The sequence below is a fragment of the Agelaius phoeniceus genome, chromosome 1, assembly GCF_051311805.1.
Source record: "Agelaius phoeniceus isolate bAgePho1 chromosome 1, bAgePho1.hap1, whole genome shotgun sequence".
NCBI lineage: Eukaryota > Metazoa > Chordata > Aves > Passeriformes > Icteridae > Agelaius > Agelaius phoeniceus.
In genome coordinates, this window is record NC_135265.1 from 146,329,215 (window position 1) to 146,352,627 (window position 23,413).

The following is a 23,413-nucleotide window of genomic DNA, read 5'->3' on the forward strand; positions in this document are numbered from 1 at the left end:
CTGTACTTTGGCTGGAAGTGGGCACCCTGAGTCTTTAATTGTGCTTTGAGCATGCTTACTCATTCCTTAGCAAGAGAATGAGAAAGGAATTCCAATCTAACACTAAGCTATATAATTATGCTAAATCAGTGCTCCTTCCTGATACTTTTGTAAAGCTGCTAATGCGTAAGGAAATCGGTGAAGATAAAGCTTCATGGATATTTTGTTAGAAGTACACTAACAAATACCCAATAATTTATGCTATTAAAAAAAAATTCCTGTGTTTGTTAAACTAGGGTGTAACTGTGTAATGATTAGGAAAGGACTTTAGGATGATGACACCCTATTTGTGAACTTTATATGTAATAAAATATGAATAGTTATAATTGATCTGTGTCTGACATGATTGAGCTGGCAGAGTTCTCTTGTCTGATAATAAATGCAGTGCAGGCTGTTTTCAAGACTTTCTATGTGTTTGTGGCTGTTCTATTAAATGAGGTTTTGATCCATTACTGACATTGGTTTAGACATGAGCTTGAAGTTCCTCAGAACTGACAAAATATAATTTGTGCAAATTGAGTCTGATGTTGGAATTGCAGTGTGGTTAGAAGTGCTGGTTGTGGGCAAGAACTGCTGGATTGCTGCAGAAACCAGTGAGCTTGTGTGCCCACAGATGTCCTGTCTGGTTTCTACAGAAAGCTGAGGCACTCAAGATTCACTGTTTAACAAGATGTATTTATTAGATGTAAGATGTGTTATTAAAATGACTTCTTTGTGTCTAGATGCAAAACTGTCTGTCTCTTCCACTGACCATCTTCTAGACTGGCCAGTTCAGTCTGGTGGGAAACAGAAATTGTGGTGGAAAAGGGACTTGCACAGTCTTTAGGTATTGAAGGTGCCCAGAAGAGCAAATCACTGTGTCTGTTCCTCTCTAACTGATTACACATTACAGGAAGGGAGAAATTGCTTTTTAATCAGCTGGGATATGTGGTTCTAGATAGGGATATGTTCCAACCTTATATCCCACTGCTTGGGAGAAGAGCTACATTTCACTTCTTGGGGGAAACCTAAATTGAAGATGAAGTACTCTTTAGAGCTAATGGGAAAGATAACAACCATGACAACATGTTATAATTCGTATTGACCTATAAGGAGGGTTTTCTTCAGTGAAATTGAATGTCTTTCATGTCTATGTTTAAAACTGTGTTGTACATACTTCTGTTTGCTGGATTGTTCAAAAGCTGCTCTTCTGTGAGGGCAAGATGAACAAGGCAAAACTGTTTTCAGGGAAAGGAAGACATGGAAAATTGAGTGTATTGGCAGCTCCAAGGGCCTGTTCTTGATAATATGTAAAGAGATTTTTTTTTCAAATTTTTGATTCCATATTCTTTTAATGTTCTTTTACTTTTAAGGGAAACATGTATGTTTCCAAGTCCAAATGGCAATGTCTCATTTTGTAAATGCTTTCTGGGAAAGTCAAACAGCTAGGAATAGACACAAGCAGAGCACTTAATTGAAGATTGGTGATATTTAAACAAGAATTTTAATTCTGAAGCCTAAGTATCCTCTGTGACTGTTTTTCAAAGTAACATTACTACATTTTTGTTTAGTGTTTTATTTTTCATTAATGTCAATACAGTTTAAAGACTTTTGTTACTGAACAGGAGCAGATGCTTTGTCATGTTTTGAGCTCTGTGTATGTGCCTCAGCAGAATTGCTCCACTGTTTTCTCAGCATAAATATCACAGTATGGTTCAAGATTCACAGAAACACTTTCATCCACTCTTATGTTACTTTCTGTGTACATTGTGTGTGTATGCAGGAAATAAAATATATGTAATGTGGTTTTGAACTACTTGTGAACAGAACATTTTTCTTTTAATTAGGAAATGTTTTTCAAAATCTGTGCAAATTTATTGAAGCCTGTAGCTGGGTTTGCTTAAATGAAGGTAAAACTTGTTTTTGAAGCTCTGATCATGCTTATATTGGTATTTGGGATGTTTTAATAGAAGAAAGCATCTATAGAACAGCACTCTCTTACATATTCTATAAACAGGTCAGTGCTTTATGTTGAACTAGTTAAAATCTAGTTTCCTGAGCTAAGCTTATTTTCTCCATTAGCTTTGAGGGTTCCAGAGAGAAGGCCTGGGAACCTTTGTTTCCTCATCATCAGGACTTTTAATCATGACATACATGCTTGTTTCCCTCAGAAAACCTCTGGTGCCTTGTTTTTCAAGTGGCAGTGTGGTACCTACTCCCCTGGTCTGTTTCAGCCCTGGGGGTTTGGCCAGGTGAGCTGCAAGGCACCGTTGGGCAGGAGTGGAGAATTAAATCCTCCCAGCCCACCTACTGCAGTGAGGAGGTGATGCCTCAGTTCTGAGCATCCATTTTTCTGAGGAAAAAGATGGGCAGCAGCACAAGATTCTCGGAGTTCTTACCACTACAGCTGTTATTCCTCCCCTGTGGATTGGATTAAGAAGGCAAACTGCATCATCTTAAGGAAATAGAAAAAGTAGGAGTCATCAGAAAAATTCTTCATGTGGCTTTACATTCAGGTTTTTCAATGCACAGAGCTTCAGGTGCTTTCCTTCAAAGAAGACTTGAAACCCTGGTGGGCACTTGCTGACCAGTTTCTCACTGGTTTGAGGTAGGCTTGTTGTCTGTAGGGCAGGTGATAGTTTATCAGTGCCATCCCTATAGCTCTCTTCAAATAATAAGATGTGTAGTATTGACAAAATTTTCATGAAATTCTGTAACTAGAGAGTGTTTGACACTTTTCTATCAGTTTGTTGATGCAGGGAAGCAACAACTTCCAAAGCAGAATACACTACTCTGTAATGCAGATTTCAGTTGACCAAGAAGATAAAACTTTTGACATCTTGGCAACTTTCCTATGTGTCAGGAGCTATTCCAGTTACTCTTAGGATGCTGACCCTGGAATTAAAACAGCTGCTGAAAAGCAGAACCGTTCATGGTGTTTGTGTTTTGAGATGCCAAGTAATCTCTATGTGCTGCTTCCCTAAGCTTGAGAACTTAAAGGTTCCATTAATTATAATTTCTAGAGTTGTACCTAGATCTGTGCTTTTGTCCAGCTTCCCATTGATTCCCCTCTCATCCTCATGTATAAAGGGAGGTGTTCCTCTAATGGCAGTAGCTTAATCCACATGAGTCCCTGTGGCAAAACAGAAGCAAGCAGCAAGTGTTAAAACAACTCTTTTCCTTGCTGTGTCCAGTAGTATGAGGAAATGCAGTGGAAGGGGAATTGTGGAACATCTAGACTAGAAATTTTACGAGTAACTGGGCCTGGGCAGCAGGGCATAAAGAAAGTCCTTGTCAGCAGTCTGCTGTGCTGCCTGGGGCTGGAACTGAGAAGAAAAGGTCTGACCAGCACAAGCATCTGGGAGGCATTCTGCAGCCTGGACTTAGTCACCAAAGTACTGAGCCTTTCAGACAAGTGTATATATTTTTACCAGTAGTTGGCCAACCTGCTGACCAGAATTGTGGTTTGAAGGCTCCTGAGGCAGAGAGTGACCCTTTTGGAATAATTTTCCTCTGGCAAACCTCTAGAACTGCTTCTTACCTCTGGCCACCCTGGAGAAGGGCTAAGTGTTGCTGCTTGGCCTGTCACCTTTCAACCATGCCTTGTGTAGCATCTTTCCTTTCCTTCAGTGTCTGTCTTAATCCAGAGGTGCACCAGCCTCTTCTGGTCTTCTGTCTTTGATGTTTCTCCCTAACCTGCCACAGTCAGGGAACCAAGTGGTAGAAGTGCAGGTGTTGCAGCCCCTCTTCTCAGTGGAGTGTTAAGCGAGTTAGGTGACTTGGCCTTTGAGCACACATGACATTTACAGTATTCTTCTCCATCCCTGCAACTCTCTTCTGCACCTGGCAAGTGTTCAAGGATGCAGCATTCTGAAAATGACTCATCTGGGTAAGAGAATAGCTTAGGGTCACGGTGAAAGCAGGCTTTGAGCAGAATTGTCTGGAGCTCAGAGGCTGCTTCTATGCCAGAATCATCACTGTGCTGGGAATTTTCCATTCTCTGGTACCCATGGATGCTGGGAGGAGCCAGGCATTTGGAGAAGCAGATAGGTGGGTTAAGTAGCAGGAGTAGAACAAGGACACGGTGATAATGCCTATCCTTCTTTACCTCTTTTATTCAGAATTTAATAGCAGATAACAATGTCCTGCTGGCTCAGTGTGTTACTGGATGTGTGCAGTGGATGTTTTGTCAGTGTCAGGAGTCTGCTCCATGCTCTGCTCTTTGCCTGGATGGAGGGACAAAAGCAGTTCATGTTCTTCAGAGAGCACACAAAGCACTGTGAGCCTCTCTTTCACTCTCTGTCTCCTTTAGTCCAGTAGTTTATTTACATCACATTTTTTACTGATTTATGAAACACCTTGTTAATGAAATCAGTATTTGTTTAGAAATAAAGGTACAATGAAACAAGAACTCTGTTTTTTCTGTTTTTATCACCTAGAACTCACTTCCCAACTGCAAACTAAATACTGAAGGCAGGAATGGAAGTTGGGCTTTGCCTGTTCAATTTGTCCCCTGAACAGATTATCAGTGCTGGCTGTGAGGAAGAGGGGTCAAGGAGATTTATGTAAATGTGTCTTTCTTGTCTCCTAAAGTCTCTTTTTTGTATTGCTTCACTGATAGAAGTCAGAGAAGTAAATGACATTGGCTAGCTTAGTGAGAATATAAGTAAGGACAGGAATTAAGAAGCAAAACTCATATTACAGAGATTCTTCCACTGGAACCAGATTAGTTTTAGGTAATTTTAATGCTGTATTAAAAATAGAGAGTGACAGTACTATCTCAAAGCAGGAAAGAAAGAGGCTGTGTTGAGGTGAACAGAAATGAGCTAGTAAAGCAAAGTTACTTTGTGAAACCAGCAAAGGTGGGGGAAAGGAGAGATGGTATGGAAACACTGCCAGTGGTAGAACTTTAGGAATGCAACTGGAGAACCTGGTGTAATGGAAAACTATTTTAATGCATTAGAGGTCTGCAAAATACACTATCCCAAAAAGAATATCTTCCTGGGGATTTGTTCTAATTGCTACTGGCTCTGAAAAGAATACTTCAATGAAGAAGCTTGGCAGTGAGCATTATTTGACTAGCTTGGGCTTTTCCCTACTTCTCATTAGTAACTTCATGTGCATTGTCATTTCTTGCTTTCATAAAAAGTTTACATTCAAATTATTTTTACATGCTTTTCACCATAGCAAAATGTGCATCTCTCCATGCTGATTCCAGCACATGGTGCTATGGGTCTGGAGACGAGTGGCTGGAAAGCTGTCAGAGAAGGACCTGGGGGTGTAGGTCAGTAGTGGCAGAACATGAGCCAGTGTGAGCCCAGGGTGCCAAGAAGGTCAGTGGCACCTGGTCTGCATCAGCAACAGCATCCCCAGCAGGGCCAGGACACTGAATCTCCCCCTGTATTCAGCACTGGTGAGGCCACACCTCAAATCCTGTGCTCAGTTCTGGGCCCCTCACTGCAGGAAAGACACTGAGGGGCTGGAGTGTGTTCAGAGAACAACAGAGCTGGGGAAGAGTCTGGAGCACAAGGCTGAGGAGCAGCTGAGGGAGCTGGGGCTGTTCAGCCTGGAGAAAAGGAGGCTCAGGAGGAACCTTATCACTCTCTAGGACTGCCTGGAAGGAGGCTGTACTCAGGTGGGGGTTGGTCTCTTCTCCCATGTAGCAAGAGGCAGGACAAGAGGAAATACCCTCAAGTTGCACCAGGGGAGATTTAGATTGGATATTAAGAAAGTAATCTTCATAGAAAAGGTGATTAGGCACTGGGATAGGCTGCCCAGGGGTGTGATAGGGTCACCATCCCTGGAAGTGTTCAAAAAACAGGAATATGGCACTGCAGGACATGATTTAATGATGAACGTGGTGTTGGTGCTGGGTTGATGGTTGAATTTCATAATCTTAAAAGTCTTTTTCCAACCTTTATGATTATATGATTCCAGTTTAGAAGAACTTTTGAAGTCATATCACCGCAGAATTAACTTGAACTTTTTCACTTACTGTGAGAAATTTTAAACAGAAAGCTGTTTTTTTGGCTGTTGTTTTCATTTGTTTCAAATAAACTGAGCACCAAGATATTTTAAAAAATAAATGCAAAATTGTCAAACCTAGGTATGGATAGAATTTTCCCCATTAGGTGTTACTGCAGCTTTGCTGTCATGAGAGCCAAAAGTTCACATCACAGAGGAATATCCTGTTCTCAAGACAAAAATTTCATCTGCATGTTGGAGGTTTCCTTGGGTGCATTTTGGTGGAGAGAGGCTGGAAACCAGGCACTTAGGAGTCAGCTGGCTTTGGGTGAGGGGAGGAGAGGCTCATCTGGGGATGAGGCTTCATCCTCTCTGAATGATGAGCCCACTGTGCCCTCTGGGAGTGCATTCCAGGGACACTGCAATGGCTGAGCACTGCGTCCTTACAGCACTTGCTCTTTTTATAGCAGGTTGAAGAATATTTTTAATTAACTCCCTTATATGGCTGGAATAATTTCCTTGTTATAAAATGTCTGATCTCTTTTTTTATAGTGGAATGAGAGTACCCTTGAAAGTCATTTTAGTTCTGAATTAAATGCATCAACTGATGTTAACAGTTCAGAAATAACCCAGTATAGTAAGTGGTTATGGTTAAAGTGTTATTTTATGCACTTTCATCAGGATATTTGAAAGAAATTTATTTTATTTATATTTCTCATCTCAGATGCAGAAAAATAACTAAAATGAAAGTTTAATGTATTACAGTCAAATAAATTTTTACATAGTTATATTTAAGTACACTGAGCAATCAAATATAATTTTAATATTGCTGCGTTGCTTGATATTAGCAAAACATGCATTTTTCTGTAGATTGAAACTTCTATGTTAATTGCACCATTTTTGATAGAATATGATTTTTTAAAAAAAGCTTCAACAATTTCAAATAAAGTTGGGGATGACCACATCCAAGCTTGGGACATAATAAAAATATTCAGGGAGTGAACATGAAATCTTGCTTCAGGTTATTAATGCTCTGTAAACAGTTGACAATAATATTAGACAACATGACAAAACTATGGAAGAAGTTTTGGAAAAAACTATGGAAGAAGTTTTTTCCAGCATTAGATAAAACAGATGATTTTTTTTTTTGATAGAAGAAAATGTGGCAGTTTTAAACTCAACTGGCAGAACTCAGTCTTTTATGTTTTATGAAACTTTTGTTTTCCTGTAATTTTGTATGAGTAAAATACAGCACAAATATTCAGACACACTATTTTGAAATACAGCTTTATTGTAATGCGATTTTTCTAATTTCAGCATACGGTTTGCTGTAGTAAACTGTGTGTGGATACTTTCTGTGCAGCCCAGTGTTTTCTCTGAGTTTATTGGCACTAATCTTTTAAGTGTTGAACAGAAATGGAATTTTTATGTAGTGGAAATTATTAGCTGTGTTTTTATTAAAAACAGTACTTATAATTTTCAGGGTTTATAAAAATGTCTTTATGCAAATCCTGTATTTGTGTATCCCAAGTGGATGTAATGTAGGAAGTAAAACAATAAAATGCTGAGAATTAATGGGAAGCTGGAAAGTAACTTCAGAATTGCTTAACTGAAAATTGATTTTCTACCTGCTGGATCATAATCATGTTAATGATTTAAATTCTGTAATCCTTGCTTCCTATACTAGGAAGTATTATTAGAGATAATGTTAATTTCATTGTTTTTAGATTGTTTCTTTAATCTTAGATGTAAACCTTTCTGTTTAAGAAAGTCTTTTTGGTCAGTACTAGTCTGCCTTAAATACACTACTCTGTATCCATTCTCCAGGAAGACCAAGCGAGTAGGTTTTGCTAAAATATTTATCACTCTACAGTGATATGTGCCAGCTGTCTGAGGATAGTTTTACCTGGAACTATATGGATTTTTTACTTCTAGTCAGAGAAGTAATGAGCTGTGTGTTCCAGGCAAGTTGAAGTAATGAAACTGCCTGTGCAGTTTCTTTGGAGGAATGTGTGTGAATCACACATTAACAATAAATCTTTTTTTCTTTGCTCTTTCCCTGTGCCTGGCCTTGTTAACAGAATTTGATACTGAGGTTTTTCACGTGTTTGGTGGCTTTATGCAGATGTCACTGAGCTGATCAGATAAGCTTACAGTGTTGCAGAGCCCTGGCAGGAAGGAACCGCAGCTGTGCGAGTGCGAGAGAGAGCATTTCTGGGCAAGGAGACAGTTCCCCCAGAGTGGATTCACATCCAGGATGAGGCAGTATGTGCAAGTTCCAACTGTTGAGCAAGAAAAAGCCTATGATTATAATTCTGCTTTTGAGCCGAGGCCATGTATGTGTTTGGGTAGGTGAAATTACCATTTTCTGATGGCGGGGCTGTGTCTTACTGCTCTTGTGTAGAATAAATATGTGTAAAAAGAAGTACCTGTGCAGCTGGTAAAGGTGTACAGTTCTAACATGAAAAATGCAGATTATTTGACTTCTTAAGCAGAAGAGAATGTGCATGTTTGAACTTGATAAAAATCTAACTACTGGAGAAGTAAACAATATTTTTTAAACCTTATACATTAACTATCATGTTACAGTGCAGGATTCTCTGTAGATATTGCTTTAACCTTTATATTTACTTGCATAAAATGATGTAAAGATGTGTGCAAGGGGGAGGCCATTAAAATGTAAATTTTGTCTGACATTATAAAGGAATTGCCATAGGATTTTTCCTCAGTAAACCTGCATAAAATGGAACAGGTTTTTTTCTGGCCTGTGTTCTATAGACCTACAAAGCAGTCTGTTTATGTGAAATGAATGTGTTTATCCAAATGAATGCGTTTATCCAAATAAATTTTTATTGTTAAATTGGTATCCAAGAAGCAGGGAATCCATTTTCAGTTGCTCAGCTTCTATCCATCTTTGACAAGATTCATCCTTTTGGTCCATGTATGTTCCTAAATTTCATGGGTTACTTTTAATGTAGTTTGTTGACTTGATCTTGTGGGAATTTTGTTTTGTTGTCTTTTTTGTTGTTGTTGTTGTTGTTTTTAAATATTCATGCATTCTTTAAGCCTATTCCTATGATTTTTTTTAACCTTTCATGCTTATATCAAAATGATATAACTGAGCAATGATTAGTAGTTTTCCCACAAAATCTGTGTCGTGACTGTTAACTATTCTGGTTTTTGATTTAGGTTGTCATTTATTTCTGTGTTGTTTGGAGTGCCTGTCAGTTTTATTTCTGACAGTGCTCTGCTTGGAGGCTGAAAACTTTGACAGATTAAATCTCACTTTCTGATACTTGAATGTTCTGTTTAATGTAGGAAGTTCTTTTGATGGTAATAACATCGTAGGTTTACGTTTGTACTTTGATGATAAAAAATTTTTGACAAGTTTATGGTTTTTTTTTTCTACATAAACAGTTCCATAACTAAATACATAGCAATTTAAAGATGCTACCAAAACCCAAGATGAGGACAAAATTTCAAATCTTATGCATACTTACTCTTAGGCTTTTTTTTGGTGTCAAAATTCACTATGTTCCATAAATTTGGACAGCAGTATTTCAATAAAGCAATAATATATCTCCATTAAGTGAAACCATCTGGTAAGGCTGTCAGAATGAGTTGGTACTGTTACGTGATCTTTTTTATCCATCTCAAAGAAGTAACTGGATCCAGATTTTATGTTAAATTTATGTAATTAACACAGGTTTGAAACACCATTTTAAGATTTAAATTGCAGTTCTTTGCAAAGATTTTCTTCTTCTGTCACTTAAAAAGGGAGAAAGTAATTCTAAAAAGTATTTTTAATTGCCTGTCTTGCAATATTTCAGATTGTTTTCCTGCTCTTGTTGTGTTTTAGGTAGTTGTATGCTACAGTTATTGTTAGAATATTTTGTTATATTTAGTACTAATCAAACATGCTGTTTACCATGGGCCAAAGTTAATGGTCAACCATAAGGTAGAAAACCAAGTACAAAGAGTGCTGGGCCAGAGTGCTGCAGAGTTGCTAAACATTCAAGAAATGTTTAGCAATAATACATGAGGTTTGGTGGATGTTGATGCTCTTACTTGAACTTCCCAATATGGAGTGGTATACAAGACACTAATACAGTACTCCTTTTTTATTATTATTTTTCTTACTTCTAAGAGGTTGCACAGCATTGCTCTCAATAGAATGTAGTTGTAGCACTGTCTAAATTATTCTATTTTATGTCAAGTAGGATTTTAACCTCTTTTCATACCTACATTTTCCAGCATATTGAAGAACTTTGATTTTATCTACTTCATACCTGCAGGTTTTATGTAAATGTTGATTTTTACATTTGTTAGACCTCCATGAGTAAGACATCAGCAGGAGTGGTATGAAGAACTTGACAGTATTACAAAGTACTGTTTAACAAAAAATTCTCAATATTTCAGTTGTTTATTCCTTGAGTGCTTTTTATTTTCATAATTATCTATTGAAGTAATAAGTCAGTGTTGATGTTCCTGGTGGTACAGGACTCTTAATTCATAATCCGGGCAGAATTCAAGTCCATTGGGGAGTACTTGGAGTTAAGGCACAGTTTTAAAATCATAGATCTATATTCAATAATTGGTTTGGATTAAATAAGTGGCAAGAATTGTCAAAGTATGAGCAGAATACATTTTTTTGTCCAAGAGACAATAGTATTAGAAAACAGTTGTAATTGAGGCAGAATGTCTACTCCCATAGAGTCTTGTAATTAAAACTAAGCACAGCAGGTGAAATCTTTGTTATGAACCTCCCATATGTTCTGATAAGTATGGTTAAAAACTACTTTGATTGCTGAGATATCTTAAGTAAAAAAGTGCAAGTGTTTATGCTTTTGCAGAGGAATTATAATCATCTCTGCCAAGATACCCTTTATTGTTTGCCTTTTTTTACTGTTTTTAGCAGTGTTAAAAGATTTTTTGAATATGTGAGTGGAAATCTTTAATAAGACATTTGTAAGGTATTTAGCTGCTCTGAATCCTTCAGGTGTTGCGACTTGAAAGACAGAATCTGCATTAAAAACAAGGGAGTAACAACCCTGATAAACAGTTGGACAGATACCTAGAAACCTTTTTTTTTTTTTTGTGCTGAGTTTTAACCTAACTCCTAACTTCTACTAGTTCTTAGTGCTAGAAAAAGGACCAAACAATGGTCTGCAGGTTTGTTACCTTTTAAAGCAGACAGTATGACTTTTAAAATTAATAAAATTGAAGTTACATGCATTGTTCTGATTATATGGATTAGTAGTAGAGTAATGAGATCAAAAAAACTCATTTCTCTGCTTCAAGTGACTGTCATTTCACTGATGCCCAGTAAAAGGAAGGATAAGGGATAAGGAAGGCAGAGCATGTTTTGTATATTTTGGATTATATGGGTGCCTTTAAAACAGATTTCATTTTTGTTATCTTTTTTTTTTTTTTTAGAATAATGCACATAATGCACATTTGGGTGATTTGAAACAGTCTTTGAGTGAAGATAAACCTGCAAATGAAGTAGCTTTGGTTTTAGTACGACTCAATTTTAAAATAATTCCTTGAGTTTTCTGCATGTTTTGAAGTGTGGATGGCAGGTGCATTTCTGGTACCCGAGATCCTTGCATATTGTCTCATGTATTGCAGTGTGTCAGTCGTTTTGCTTATTGACTTACTTGAACTTTCAGTTCCCTTGGTTTTGCTTTCTTGCTGATAGCAAGCTGAATTCAGTGTTATCTTCTTCCTCCATGCTTGTCAGCTTGTCCCTTCCAATGAGTCCCTAGGAGTGCATCCTAAATCCCGTTGGGTAAATCTCTCCGCAGGAGTTTGCTGCTGCTGTGCTGCGCTGCGACCTCGCTACAAGCGTCTGGTAGACAACATCTTTCCTGAAGATCCTAAAGTGAGTCATGACTTGAAAATTTCAAAGGATTGGTGTCTGAAAATCTGTGATTATACCTTGTGCTTTAGCAGTTTTTTTAAATTTTCTTTTTTCTTTTCACTTTTAATATTTTACCATAAATTCTGCTTTAGCGCTTAATAGCTTTAAGAGAGGTTAGTAGAATAATTTATCTGGAGAGGGATCCATGGAGATCATCTGGTCTAATTCCGTTTCCAAAGCAGGGATGCACACTAAAGGATAAAATTAGTATGTTTTGCTCAGAGAAACAGAGATTTCATTAAACAAGGTGTTCTGCTGCAGAGGTAGCACTTAACTTCATCACTTTTTAGAACCACAAACAATTGCTTTCTTGTGGTTGCAGGTGTAAACATTTTCTGATTTTCTACAGGATTTTAATTTTTTAACTCTTGACTTACTGACTATGAACATTTTTATAGTTCTGGTAGTCTGTTGTGACCCAGAAAGGTTTTTCTGGTGTGTTTTTTTTTAATTTTTCCAGATACTCATCTACAGTTTTATTTTTTCATTTCACTGTAACAGTCTTGGAGCTATATTAAAGCCTAACTCTTACTCTCTGTGAAAATAAATAACTTCTGTTTACCATGGAGGAATGCATGTGTCTATGCATAATCACTTGACAGTTCAGACTGATTAAGAGCTTATGTTTCTGCTGCTCTTTTTTTTTTAAGTGCGTTACCAAATTTTTATATCTTTTGTTATAGTAGAAGTAAGCAGCACAGTCAGTATTTGTGTAATATTTGGTTTATGTTTACAAAGTATGTTGGCTTTTTTTTAAATGATGATGTTACTCAGTGCCAGGTATTATGTAAGTGGATAATACTGGCTTTAAAGGAAATTTTTTCTGTGTATACAGTATATTGAATGCATGGAACAGTATGGGTCTATAGGTTTTTTTGTTCTAGTCTAGTTTTTGATACAGATGTAGAAACACCTGGAAATGCTACAGCTGTAGTGTTTTAGTTCAAATCTGACTCATTTGCTCTGAGTTGGCACTTCTTAGTCTCTGCTTTGGTTAGTATTCATAGGGCCAGTGGAGGACACAGGCCAGTTCATGATGTTTCCCTTCAGTTGCACACCTTCTCTATATAGTATCAGAAGATTTGCTTGATAAAGTTCATTTATCAATAATGAATGTCTGAAAAGATTTTAAGTATTTTATTTGAAAAATAAATGTTTTTATGAACTTCCAGGGGGGGAAAAAAAGTCAAAAAGGCTTGTCCTGTTTACCTGATAATTATGATTATAACCTCATCTGAGCAGATCCATGTTATGGTTTATGTTGGAACTAATATCTTAATGTTTGATCTTGTTCTGACAATTAGCCCTCAGATGCCTGGGGGCCAGCCTCGTTCAAGATCTGACACAGAAGAAATAAAACAGTTAAACTACAATATTAAATGTTTAAACTACAATCTTGTTTGTGTATTTTATCAAAATTATACATTGAATATACTTGGTGGGGGGATGGGAAGAGAAAAAATTACATTGTGCTGTTAGGAAAGAAGTGTGTCTTAGAACTGGTCACATATCTCACTACGTACCTTCTCTTAAAATACTCATTCCCTCACAAAAAAAGGGTAGAGCAAGCTAGTTGCTTCATTTCCTTTAAAAATATTTTAGTTGTTTCATGTTGCTGATTTTTGAGCTAAGGTTATGGCAGTTTTGCTCAATAGTTTTGGAGTTTTTTCAGTAGCTTATTTCCATCTGTAAGGCTCTGATTGCTCTGACCTTTAAATATTAACTAGAAAAAAACGAAGAACACTTGGAGAGCTTTATATTTCCTATGAACTCACTAATTTTTTATTCTGTATTTCTGTTTCTAGGATGGTCTTGTTAAAGCTGACATGGAGAAACTGACTTTCTATGCAGTTTCTGCCCCAGAGAAGCTGGATCGAATTGGGGCTTACCTGGCAGAGAGACTGACCAGGGATGTGGCCAGACATCGCTATGGGTAAGGAGAGAAGTCATTAAAAATAGATGCAAACAAGTCATGGAATTTCATCACGTTTGTTCTGATCAAGTCTGGAAAGCAAGGCAGACACAGTCCCTTTGTGGTCAGTTACCCTTGTCTGACTGCCAGGTCCCCATCCAGCTGCTCTCACTCCTCCTGCTCAGCCAGATGGAAGAGAAAATAAAATGGAAAGCTCATGGGTTGAGATAAGGACAGGGAGATCTCTTTTTCCCCATGATGGAACTGAGTGACTTGGGGAGGATTGATTTAGTTATTGACAATTAATGACAGAATAGGATAATGAGAAATTAAAGCAAAGCTTAAAAACATCTTTCCTCCAGCCATCTTTCTTGCCAAGCTCAACTTCACTCCCAGGTCTATTGCCTCTACCCCCACCAAGCAATGCAGATTAGGACAGGGGACTGTGGTCAGCTGATACCATCTTGTGTCTCCTGCTCCTTCTTCCTCACACTCTTACCCTGCTCTGGCCTTGGCTCTGTCTTTGTAGGCAGTCCTTTAAGAGCTGCTCTGGCATGGCTTCTTTCCTCAGGGTGCAGTCCTTCAGGAGCAGGCTGCTGCAGCATGGGTCCCCCATGGGGTCACAGATCCTGCCAGAGGAGCTCCTGCAGGGGCTGCTCTCCATGGGGCCTGCCAGAAGCTGTTCCTGTTCCAGCAGGGCCTTTCTGTGGGCAGCAGATTCCTTCAAGGCACAGCCACCTGCTCCAGCAGGGGGTCCTCCATGCTCTGCACTGTGGATCTGATTACCTGTGGGCACTTCCAGTGTCCTTGAGGGGCTCAGGATTGGGAAATTGGGGGTCAGTGTTGGAGCTGGCTGTGTGTGTCATGGGGACAACTCCTGGTTTCTGACAGAAACCAACCCTGCAGCTCCTTGCTGACAAAACCTGGCTATGTAAGCCAAATAAACCCTTGAATGTCAGTAAGGACAGAGGAAAACAGCATTATCTTTATTTTCAGCCCTTTTGGCTAAATCAAATATTTAAGTGAGAAATATTAAGTCTAAGAAGTGACAGGAATTGTTAAAGAAAAGCAACATCCATCACAGACCACCATTTTTTTGGCCATTATGACATCCAAAGCTGTTTTTATAACTTTATAGAAAGGGTAAATAGCCAGCACTGAATTCTATACTTCCCTCCCTCCTACACCACCCCATCTCCTCCCAAAAAAAGAAAAAAAGAGAGAAAATATGGATGTAGAAAATAGCTCCAAGTGTCATTTTTATGCAATGGGAAATATGCACCTTCCATTCTTTCTTTCTATTTTTTGTGGTAAGATCCTAAGGTGAACTAATTGAGTTAATGATAAATGCAATACATTTTTATGTGTCTCTCTAATTAATTTTCAGTTATGTTTTAATTGCCATGGAGGCACTGGACCAACTTCTAATGGCTTGCCATTCTCAAAGCATAAAACCATTTGTGGAAAGTTTCCTTCATATGGTGGCCAAGCTTCTGGAATCAGGCGAACCAAAGCTGCAAGTCCTTGGGACTAATTCTGTGAGTAAGCTCAGATGCTAAATCAAATCAGAGTTAATCTTTGCTTGGGAAAGCAGTTTGAAAAGTCTTGAAGGGTCTGCCAGTTGACATCAATTGAAAGATGCTGTCTGTAACAGGGTGTATCCTTTGGGCCTAGACACAGAGCAGATACCAGCTGGAGGCAGATAAACTGTTTCCCTGCAGTATCCCAAATTCTTTTGATGTGTGGGCTCATTCCCTCCAAAAATAACTTCTGGAAGGAACAGGAAAGCTGTGCTGTGAGTTCATGTTTTGGGTCTTTAAGCAGCCCTCCTGGAGCCAGTATATAGGTAAGACAGTGTTTTGTTTTCTGGCAGCTTAAGCTGCACAGAAAGATTCTCGTTAGCTGAAAAGTAGCTTTGAGTATTGCAATCTCACTGTTTTATCAGCTTAAATATTTCAGGATTCAGATCCAGGCTTGAAGGGCATAACTAAAAGTGTCAAAATGAAGATTTAGAGATCTAGTTTTCCAATTAGAGTGATGGGTGCAATCAAGAGTATAGCTCTGTAATACTTGCCTTCTAAGTACTGTATTTTCCAGCTGGTAAAATTGGAATCTCATAAATTCCAGGATTGTGATGTGGTCTGTTTTCACTTAGAGTTACTGCTTTTATGTGAGTACAGAGTACTTGCTCTTCATGTCAATTATTGCCATTGCTAACAGTGGGGGATTTCTTTGTGGAATCAGTAAAGCTGTTGGGCTTTTGGGTTTGGTTCCCAGTTCATGAATTTAATGGTGTTGCAGTTCAGGAAGACAAGAGGGCATAGTAAACTGATGTTACCCCAGAGCAGGATTTCTTGTTATGGTGAAATACAGAGACTTTTGCTGTAATGTAGGGTAGAAGTGTCCCTTGTTCCTCCACTAGCAGGGGAGCTTTACTGAGGATAACAAGATTTATATCTCATTATACATATAAAATTTTCCTTATTTATTTAAATATCATTGAGCCAGGCTACCCTGCTTCTTTTGATTTGTTTGTATAATAATGTATGTGCAAGTCCTTTTAGGGAAATGACTTTGGAACTTGTTTCCTAGGCTGCCAAATGGCAAGGTGTGCAACACTTTCCAGTTGTTTAAAATCATTGGTTAGTGCCAACCTCCACTCTGATGTACAAGGCATGTGTCACTTAAAAATGCACATTACTGAGCAGGACTCCACTTAGGGTAATCTGTTTGATATTCCTGTTGGTTCCTAAGTCTTTTGTGAGTAAAGGAGATTAAGGGACTTCCTGAATTAGGAGATAATTTGTGTTTGTCTTCTATAAAACTCACAAAAGAAGGTTTCCCTAAATGAGAGGAGAAACTCTGTGAGGAGAGAGAATTTTTACGGCTCTTCAGCAGCATTCCAAAACCTTATTTTAGCCTAACTCTGCTAATTTCCCTAGGTGCCTTCTAGAGTTAATGAAGACAAAGGATACAAGTCTATTTGTATTGACTTAGAAGGAACAAGGGTAACAACTTGTCTGTTACCAAGGGCACTGCCTTACTGTGTTCTTAAATAGATTTTGTTACATTAACAAAGAAAGTTGACTGCTATATTCAGCCTTTTTTCCTTCCTTCAGAAGAAAACAAGCAAACAAACAAAAACCAAAAAGCAAGGGAGATGGTCTGGTGACTGAATAATGCTTTATGTGCTTTAGCTGATGAACCACTTTGGAGTGCAAACTGGTATTGTCTAGAAGAGAAGAATGGGTTGTATATGAAGTAAATATTTTTAACTGGTGAAAAGTCAGGCAACCTTTGGAAAATTTTACATAGTATTTTTAGGAAACTCACTTTAAGGCCCCTACAAATTTATAGTCTGCTTCCATTTAAAATATATGGAGTATGATTGTGGCTCTAAGTAGATTTTGATTATTTTCTACCCAAAGCTTCATTGATATAGAAAAGTAGTGATGTCTTTGAAGTAAAATTCAAACCTCTTTGCTTGAGCTGTGGGGTTTTTTCAGCCTCACAGATTTTGCTTCAGCTGCAGGGACTCTTGTGATTGGTTAAAAGGGTTTCAAGTGAAGCAAATCTCTGTACAGGACATCTTTGGGTACTTTAAAGGCTTGGAAAGATTTGGAAGCTCCCACTGCCTTCCACTGTGTTTTGCTGACTTCCAGGTATTTGGTTTTGGATGCAGAACTTACTCTACTTTGTGCCCTATATTTCAGGAAAAAAAAACCCTAAAGTTTTACTTAGATGTTTGTCATCTTAAATTAATTTTGGAATTTAAATTTCATTTGATTTATAATAAAAAGTCAGTTTGTTTTTGAAAAGCAAACCTGAAGATGGCTATTTTAGATAAATAATTGTTTGGGTTTTATTTATGCATTTTTAAGCCTGATCTTCAGGTTACATATAATTAATTAGTTGCATTTATGTATTGCATTTATAAATTATGTTAACTTATTTCCTACAGCAGCTGATTGGTTTTTTTATTATTTTCTTAATAACATAATTGTAAATCTATTTATATAAGGCAGATACTTAAAAACAGTAAAATTCAATAGTGGATATAATGGTGTTGAGTTTTTTTTTTTTATATAGACCAAATTTCAAATTGCTAATGTCTGTGAGGTTCAAAATAGCTTTTTCTAGCATGGAAGATGTTTTTATAGACCATGTGCTAGGATAGCATATGCTGGTCAGGAAACTGAAAAAATGTGGTGGGGAAAAGTGGTATCTCCTTGGCTTATGTGCTAAGGATCTGAAGGCTGATTGCAATAAGCTTTTAAGCTTTTCCTTAGAAAATTATGACAATACAGTATATTTCTCTCTCTAATTTTCTTGCAGAATTTCAGTAACTGAGTATCATGTAAAGCATCTCCATTGCTCAAGTACAAAGAATTAAATTTATTGCTTAGGTCTTTAGTGTTTTTTACTAGGATAGAAGTGACAAGCTTTAATATCTTTCACCTTGTGGTCAAAATTTTTTGGAATAAGAGATCCAATTTATATCTATTAATCTATATCCAGTTTATGTCTATTTCTAAAGTTTTTAAAGAAGGCTCAGAAAATTTCTTTAATAGGCGACTGGTCAAGAACAACTGGATACATAATTTAGTAAAACTTTCATCTTAATGTATATTTACAAGACTCAGTTAAATACAAATATTTTAAGCTAATTTGGAATGCTGATGAGGTGAATTCTTTGTATATTTTCAGTAAGGTACTGGGGTTTCATGTGAAAAATAGCAGATAATACGTGGAACCCATTATTACCACATTTTAATTATGTACCACAAGTGCTTCTTTAGTTGATAGGGTACTTCCTTTTATAAAGGCAGTTTCTTTGTAGGAGCAGTGAAGCAATGATCCCATCAGTGACAGTGCTGAGCTTCCTGTGCCTGAGAAGGTGGCTGTTATTGCTGGTTGTCATCATCTGTAATTTAAAGGAAGATAGACATATTCCCAAGTGGAAAAGTGATCAAGCAGTGGCTGAGACAAGACTTTCATATTTGTTAGTGTTGGCTTTTAAAAGCAGTTGGTTTGGGCAGAATTAAGTGCATATGTATGTAAAAATAGTATCAAATGTCAACACTTTGAAATTAAGCTATGTCAGAATTCATATTCCCAGCAGGGTATATACTTGTTTGCCTTGTCTGCAGCTTGCTAATCTGGAAGTAGGCAATGAAAACTTACCCTTATTGCAAGATGCTTCTTTCATTCCGTGTACCAGTACAGAATTTTATGCTTGTAGTGATTTAATACACAATGGAAAAATTCCTTTTCTAGGATGCCTCCTCTGTCTTTTTAATAGGATTTAAATCTCAGGGAGACAGATTAACACACAGCACTCTTTCTCATTTTGTGAGTTATTAAATTATCTTAGAAATTGTGTGTCTGCATCTGCTAGAATTTAAGTGCTTTAGGGTCACTCAAAGTTAAGTATTGCTTCCCCCACTCATATTTGTGCTCTCTGGTTTTGCAGTTCCACGGCCACACTACTGTGACCCTGTAAGCCAACATTCCATTGCTGATTTTGTTACACAACTGTACATGTGGTGGTCAGGAGAATTTTTATCCAAGGGGCACAAACTAAAATAGAATGTGAAATTTTCCATCCTATTCTGATAAAACTGAAAGTGTCAGGTGATCCCAGGTATTAATAAATAAACTAAATCACCCGTTTTCATTGCTCAGAACCTTGTGATCATTTTCACGCTGTCTTTGTAAAGTTAATGTATCCAGTGTGAAGTTAATGTATCCAGTGTTTGAAGCTTTTCTCTTCAGGAAAATTGAAGTGCTTGTCCTTCTGGCATTTATTTGTTGTAGTGCACACATAGCATTCACACTTCTCATTAAGGCTGTGCTGTGTGGTTTGCAAGAGTCTTACATTTATAGGAGATCATGACTTCCCATGTGACAGTTTCATAATAATGAAACACAGTACCTTGGCCTGTGAAAGGTGATAACTGCCAGTATCAGCACTGTGTTTGAAACAAGAGAAAATTGCAGGCTGCAGAAGACAAACTGGGGAGCTCAGATATGTAAAACATAATTCTCAGGTCGAGCTTAGTATTCTTACAGGGAGATACTTTAAGTAACATGACTCAAACTCAAATATGATGCATGGTGATTATTCTTGAATAAAACTGACCTTTTTTTAATACATCTAAGGCCCATTAAAAGTTATGATTTTTCTCCTCATGTATTTGCTATATAACAGTGATAAAACAGCATAAATGCATAGAAGAAATTTTGTCCTTGAGAAATTATAGGATTTACTTACAGGGCTTGTACAATCTCTCTCTCTCACTCTCTGTCTCTCTCTCTGTCTCTCTCTCTCTCCGTTTCTCTCTCTCTCTCCCTGGTAATATGATCCAAATTTCTCTACTCAGTCTGGAACAAACATCTTCTGAATAAATGATATGTTTCTTCTTTACTTTGTGGTAGATTTATATGTTTTTATACTGATTGAATTTTATTGGTTTCAAGATAAATGGAAATAAGGTACTACCAATGTAAGTTCCTTTCTGTACCTTCTGTATTATAAAATACAGAAGATGCTTGTACTGGTAAAACTTCCATAAGTTACCATTGGATGCTTGGAAGCATTTACTGTGAATGACATGTTTACATCTATAAAAGCTTTGTAAATAATCCCTAGGCAAGTGCTTGGACTTCCATAAGAGTTTTATCCTTTTTTAGATTGAATAAGTGCTATATTTGAAGTTTGTTTGAAAACATGTGCTTTGCAATTATTCTGTAACAACAATAACAACACCACCACTGCAAAGTACAGAGTGATGTCTACTGTAAAAACTTAAAATTTCTATGATGGAATGGAATTTTACACTTTACTGAATGACAGTGCACAACTCAAAACTGTTACCATAGAGAGCTTTCCTGTGGCCTAAATGCTCAGTCATCTGAATGCTAGTCCTGGATTGTGCTTCAGAAATGCTGTATGTTCAGTGGGGAAATTGTTTTGTTATAGACATGAGGACATAAAAAGCCTTTGCCCTTTTTGGATCTCTTATTGTGCATGCCATTTTGAAAGGTCTGACTTCCATGTGTTTGTGTCCCTGCTGCAAAGCTGCCCCCTGATACAGGAGAGGTACTCAGAATGAGGGAGTCCCTGACACTTGCTTGGCCTAAAGTCATCATTTCTTCTTACAAAGCTGTTTCCTGGTACAATAAATCTTTCTGTTAGCAAAACAGTTATTAGAATATATTAAGCTTTCCTGTTGGGAGATCCTGTCAATCAAATAATTAGTACTTCAGATAATAATAATATTAAAGGCTGATACTAAATGCAACATGAATTAGCAACGTGAATTAATATTCTCATTCTCACAACCATTTAGTGCTTTGTCTTCTTCATACTTTGTTTCCATTCTTTTCCATGCTTTTATGGGGGTTTTCTGGGTGAATCATTTGTTGATTTGAGCACTTGAACATCTGGAAAATATTAAGATAATATTGTGTGGGGTTTACTAAATCCTTGGTCTTGGTGCCTTATTGAGATGTAAGGACTAATAAAATTCTTGTCTGAAAAAAAAAATTTCTGTTTTGCTAGTAACAGTTTCATGAAACAAGCTAGGGAGCCACAGTACTTACGAAGCATTTCCAGGGTCTCTTGGGAAGGAAATGATCATTTTTATAACTGACTCTATTGGAGAAAACATATGGGTGCTGTAAATCATCTTTCAGTCTATTGGCAGTGGACCATACAGAATTAGATTTTGACTTCTGCCACTTTTTTACCACCTGAAATACAGGGTATTCCTAACAGAATGACTTGTAAAATGGACTCATACTATACAATTTTCTCTGTTTTCAATAACAGCTGAGAATGTAGTTTTATGAACTACATAATTTTCTGTTCCTGTAGCTTTTAGAGGGTGAACTGGTAGTGCAGCTAAAAGGGATAACTGTTCTAGATAAAACAGGAAAAAAGACTAAACAAAAGAGTAGAAAAAAATGGTAGGTTTTTTTTTTCTGAAATCCACAGCTTAGAAAACCTCAAAGTCTCCACAAATCAGTGTGCTGTAGATTATGCTAAAGGGCTTTGGGCCTGTCTGTGGGTAACGTGCTGATGAAAGCAGGTTTTACATCATGAAAAATACAAAGGAAATGCCTCAGCCTGTGCTTAGGAATTGATAAAAATGGTGTGAGTAAAAGCAGAGGGATCTTAATGGAACATCACTCTGCTTCAGGGCAGAGCCAGCATGGTGTCTGACCTTTCCTGACAGTGTTTTGTTTTGCTTTTTATTTCCCTCTGTAGTCTGTTCTTAGAACTGTCTGTGATGGAGAATCCAAAAGGTCTTTAGGCAGTCTGCTCACTTTAGGAAGGAGGGGTTTTAATGGCTAACTTAGGCTTGCTTCAATATAAGCCTATTATTGATTTTCTTACTACTGTTGGACAAAGAAAACTATTTATTCTGTTTTTATTGCTGTCTTCTGTACCATTTAAGACTGATACCTTTCAGGCAGCTGTAGTTAAGGTAATTTGGTGTATTTCATTTTCAGATGTTTATCTAAAGCTTTGTCTAGTTCTTGAATAATTTTAGAACTGTATCAGTTAGTCACCATTTTAGCTGTGATGTTTCAGCTCCATGCACCACTTCATTTAAGGCCTTATTTGGCCCAGTTAGATAGCAAAAGTTTCTTCATAGGTGCCATGAGTACTGCAGATGTCCCTTAGTATATTGTTCTGTTTTCCGTGCCATCGTATTGGCATTGACTAAGTTCCTTTTCTTCATTCAGCTGTTTCTGGCTAAAATGCTGTTTTGCAATAACTATTCCCAAACTGCTTCCTTGGTTTTTCAGGTCCTATTTCCAATTGTTCAAAAACCAGGCATCAAGTGTGCCTGCAGCTCTGACCAGCTTAGTGTTCTTTGCAAATTTGATGAGCCCAGGCTGCTCATCTGAGTCTCTAGTGAAGCTCAAATCATATTTTTGTACTGTGATGATTTACAAGTGTGAACGTATTTTTTTCCAAACTCTTGTACATCTCTCTTATGGAGAGTGTTCTTTTGACAGTGTTTTTCTAGCTTTCCTTTGAGAATTTTGTGTATTTTTTTGTCAACAGCATCACTGAAGTTTTGACAGATGCTGCTTCATCTGGATTCACAAAAGTTATTTACTTGTTGTAGGAATAAGATGCATTGATGTGATTTGTTCTTGACAAATCCATGTTGACTGTTACTTACCCTTTTGAGACTTTGTAGATGTTGGCAAATTGGCACTTTTTCCAGTGTTTTTCTGTGTATGGACTAGAGTTGACTGGATTTTGATTCCCTGACTCCTCCTTTTTCCCTTCTGTCTAGACATTGACAGAATGCCTCCAAGTTTATTTCCCTTGAATTTTGGTACATCAGAATGTTGCTAGGTAACCTGGTAGCGACAGGGTTGTGTTTGATTGCTTGGGCTGCTCTCTACAGCTGCCTGAGAGAGGGTGTGGCAGGGTGGGTGTCAGGTTCTCCTCCCAGGCTGAAAGAGATAGGACAAGAGGAAATGGCCTCAAGTTGTGTCAAGGGAGGTTTAGACTGGATATTAGGGAAAATTTCTTTGAGGGAGTTACCACCATTGGAACAGGCTGCCTGGGG

General features: G+C 37.5%; 1 protein-coding gene across 10 annotated transcripts in view; it reads left to right on the top strand.

The window, feature by feature from the left end:
• Positions 1-23,413, top strand: part of EFR3A (EFR3 homolog A) — a 76,207-nt gene that overhangs the window by 11,047 nt on the left and 41,747 nt on the right. For 9 of the 10 annotated variants that reach the window (XM_054641043.2, XM_077189091.1, XM_077189047.1 and 6 more), the window contains 3 exons: positions 11,790-11,866; positions 13,711-13,838; positions 15,205-15,355. In XM_054641043.2, the coding sequence (XP_054497018.2) occupies positions 11,790-11,866; positions 13,711-13,838; positions 15,205-15,355 (356 nt within the window). Of the gene's footprint in view, positions 1-11,725; positions 11,867-13,710; positions 13,839-15,204; positions 15,356-23,413 lie in introns of all 10 variants that reach the window. The other variant, XM_077189093.1, reaches the window with a different exon arrangement.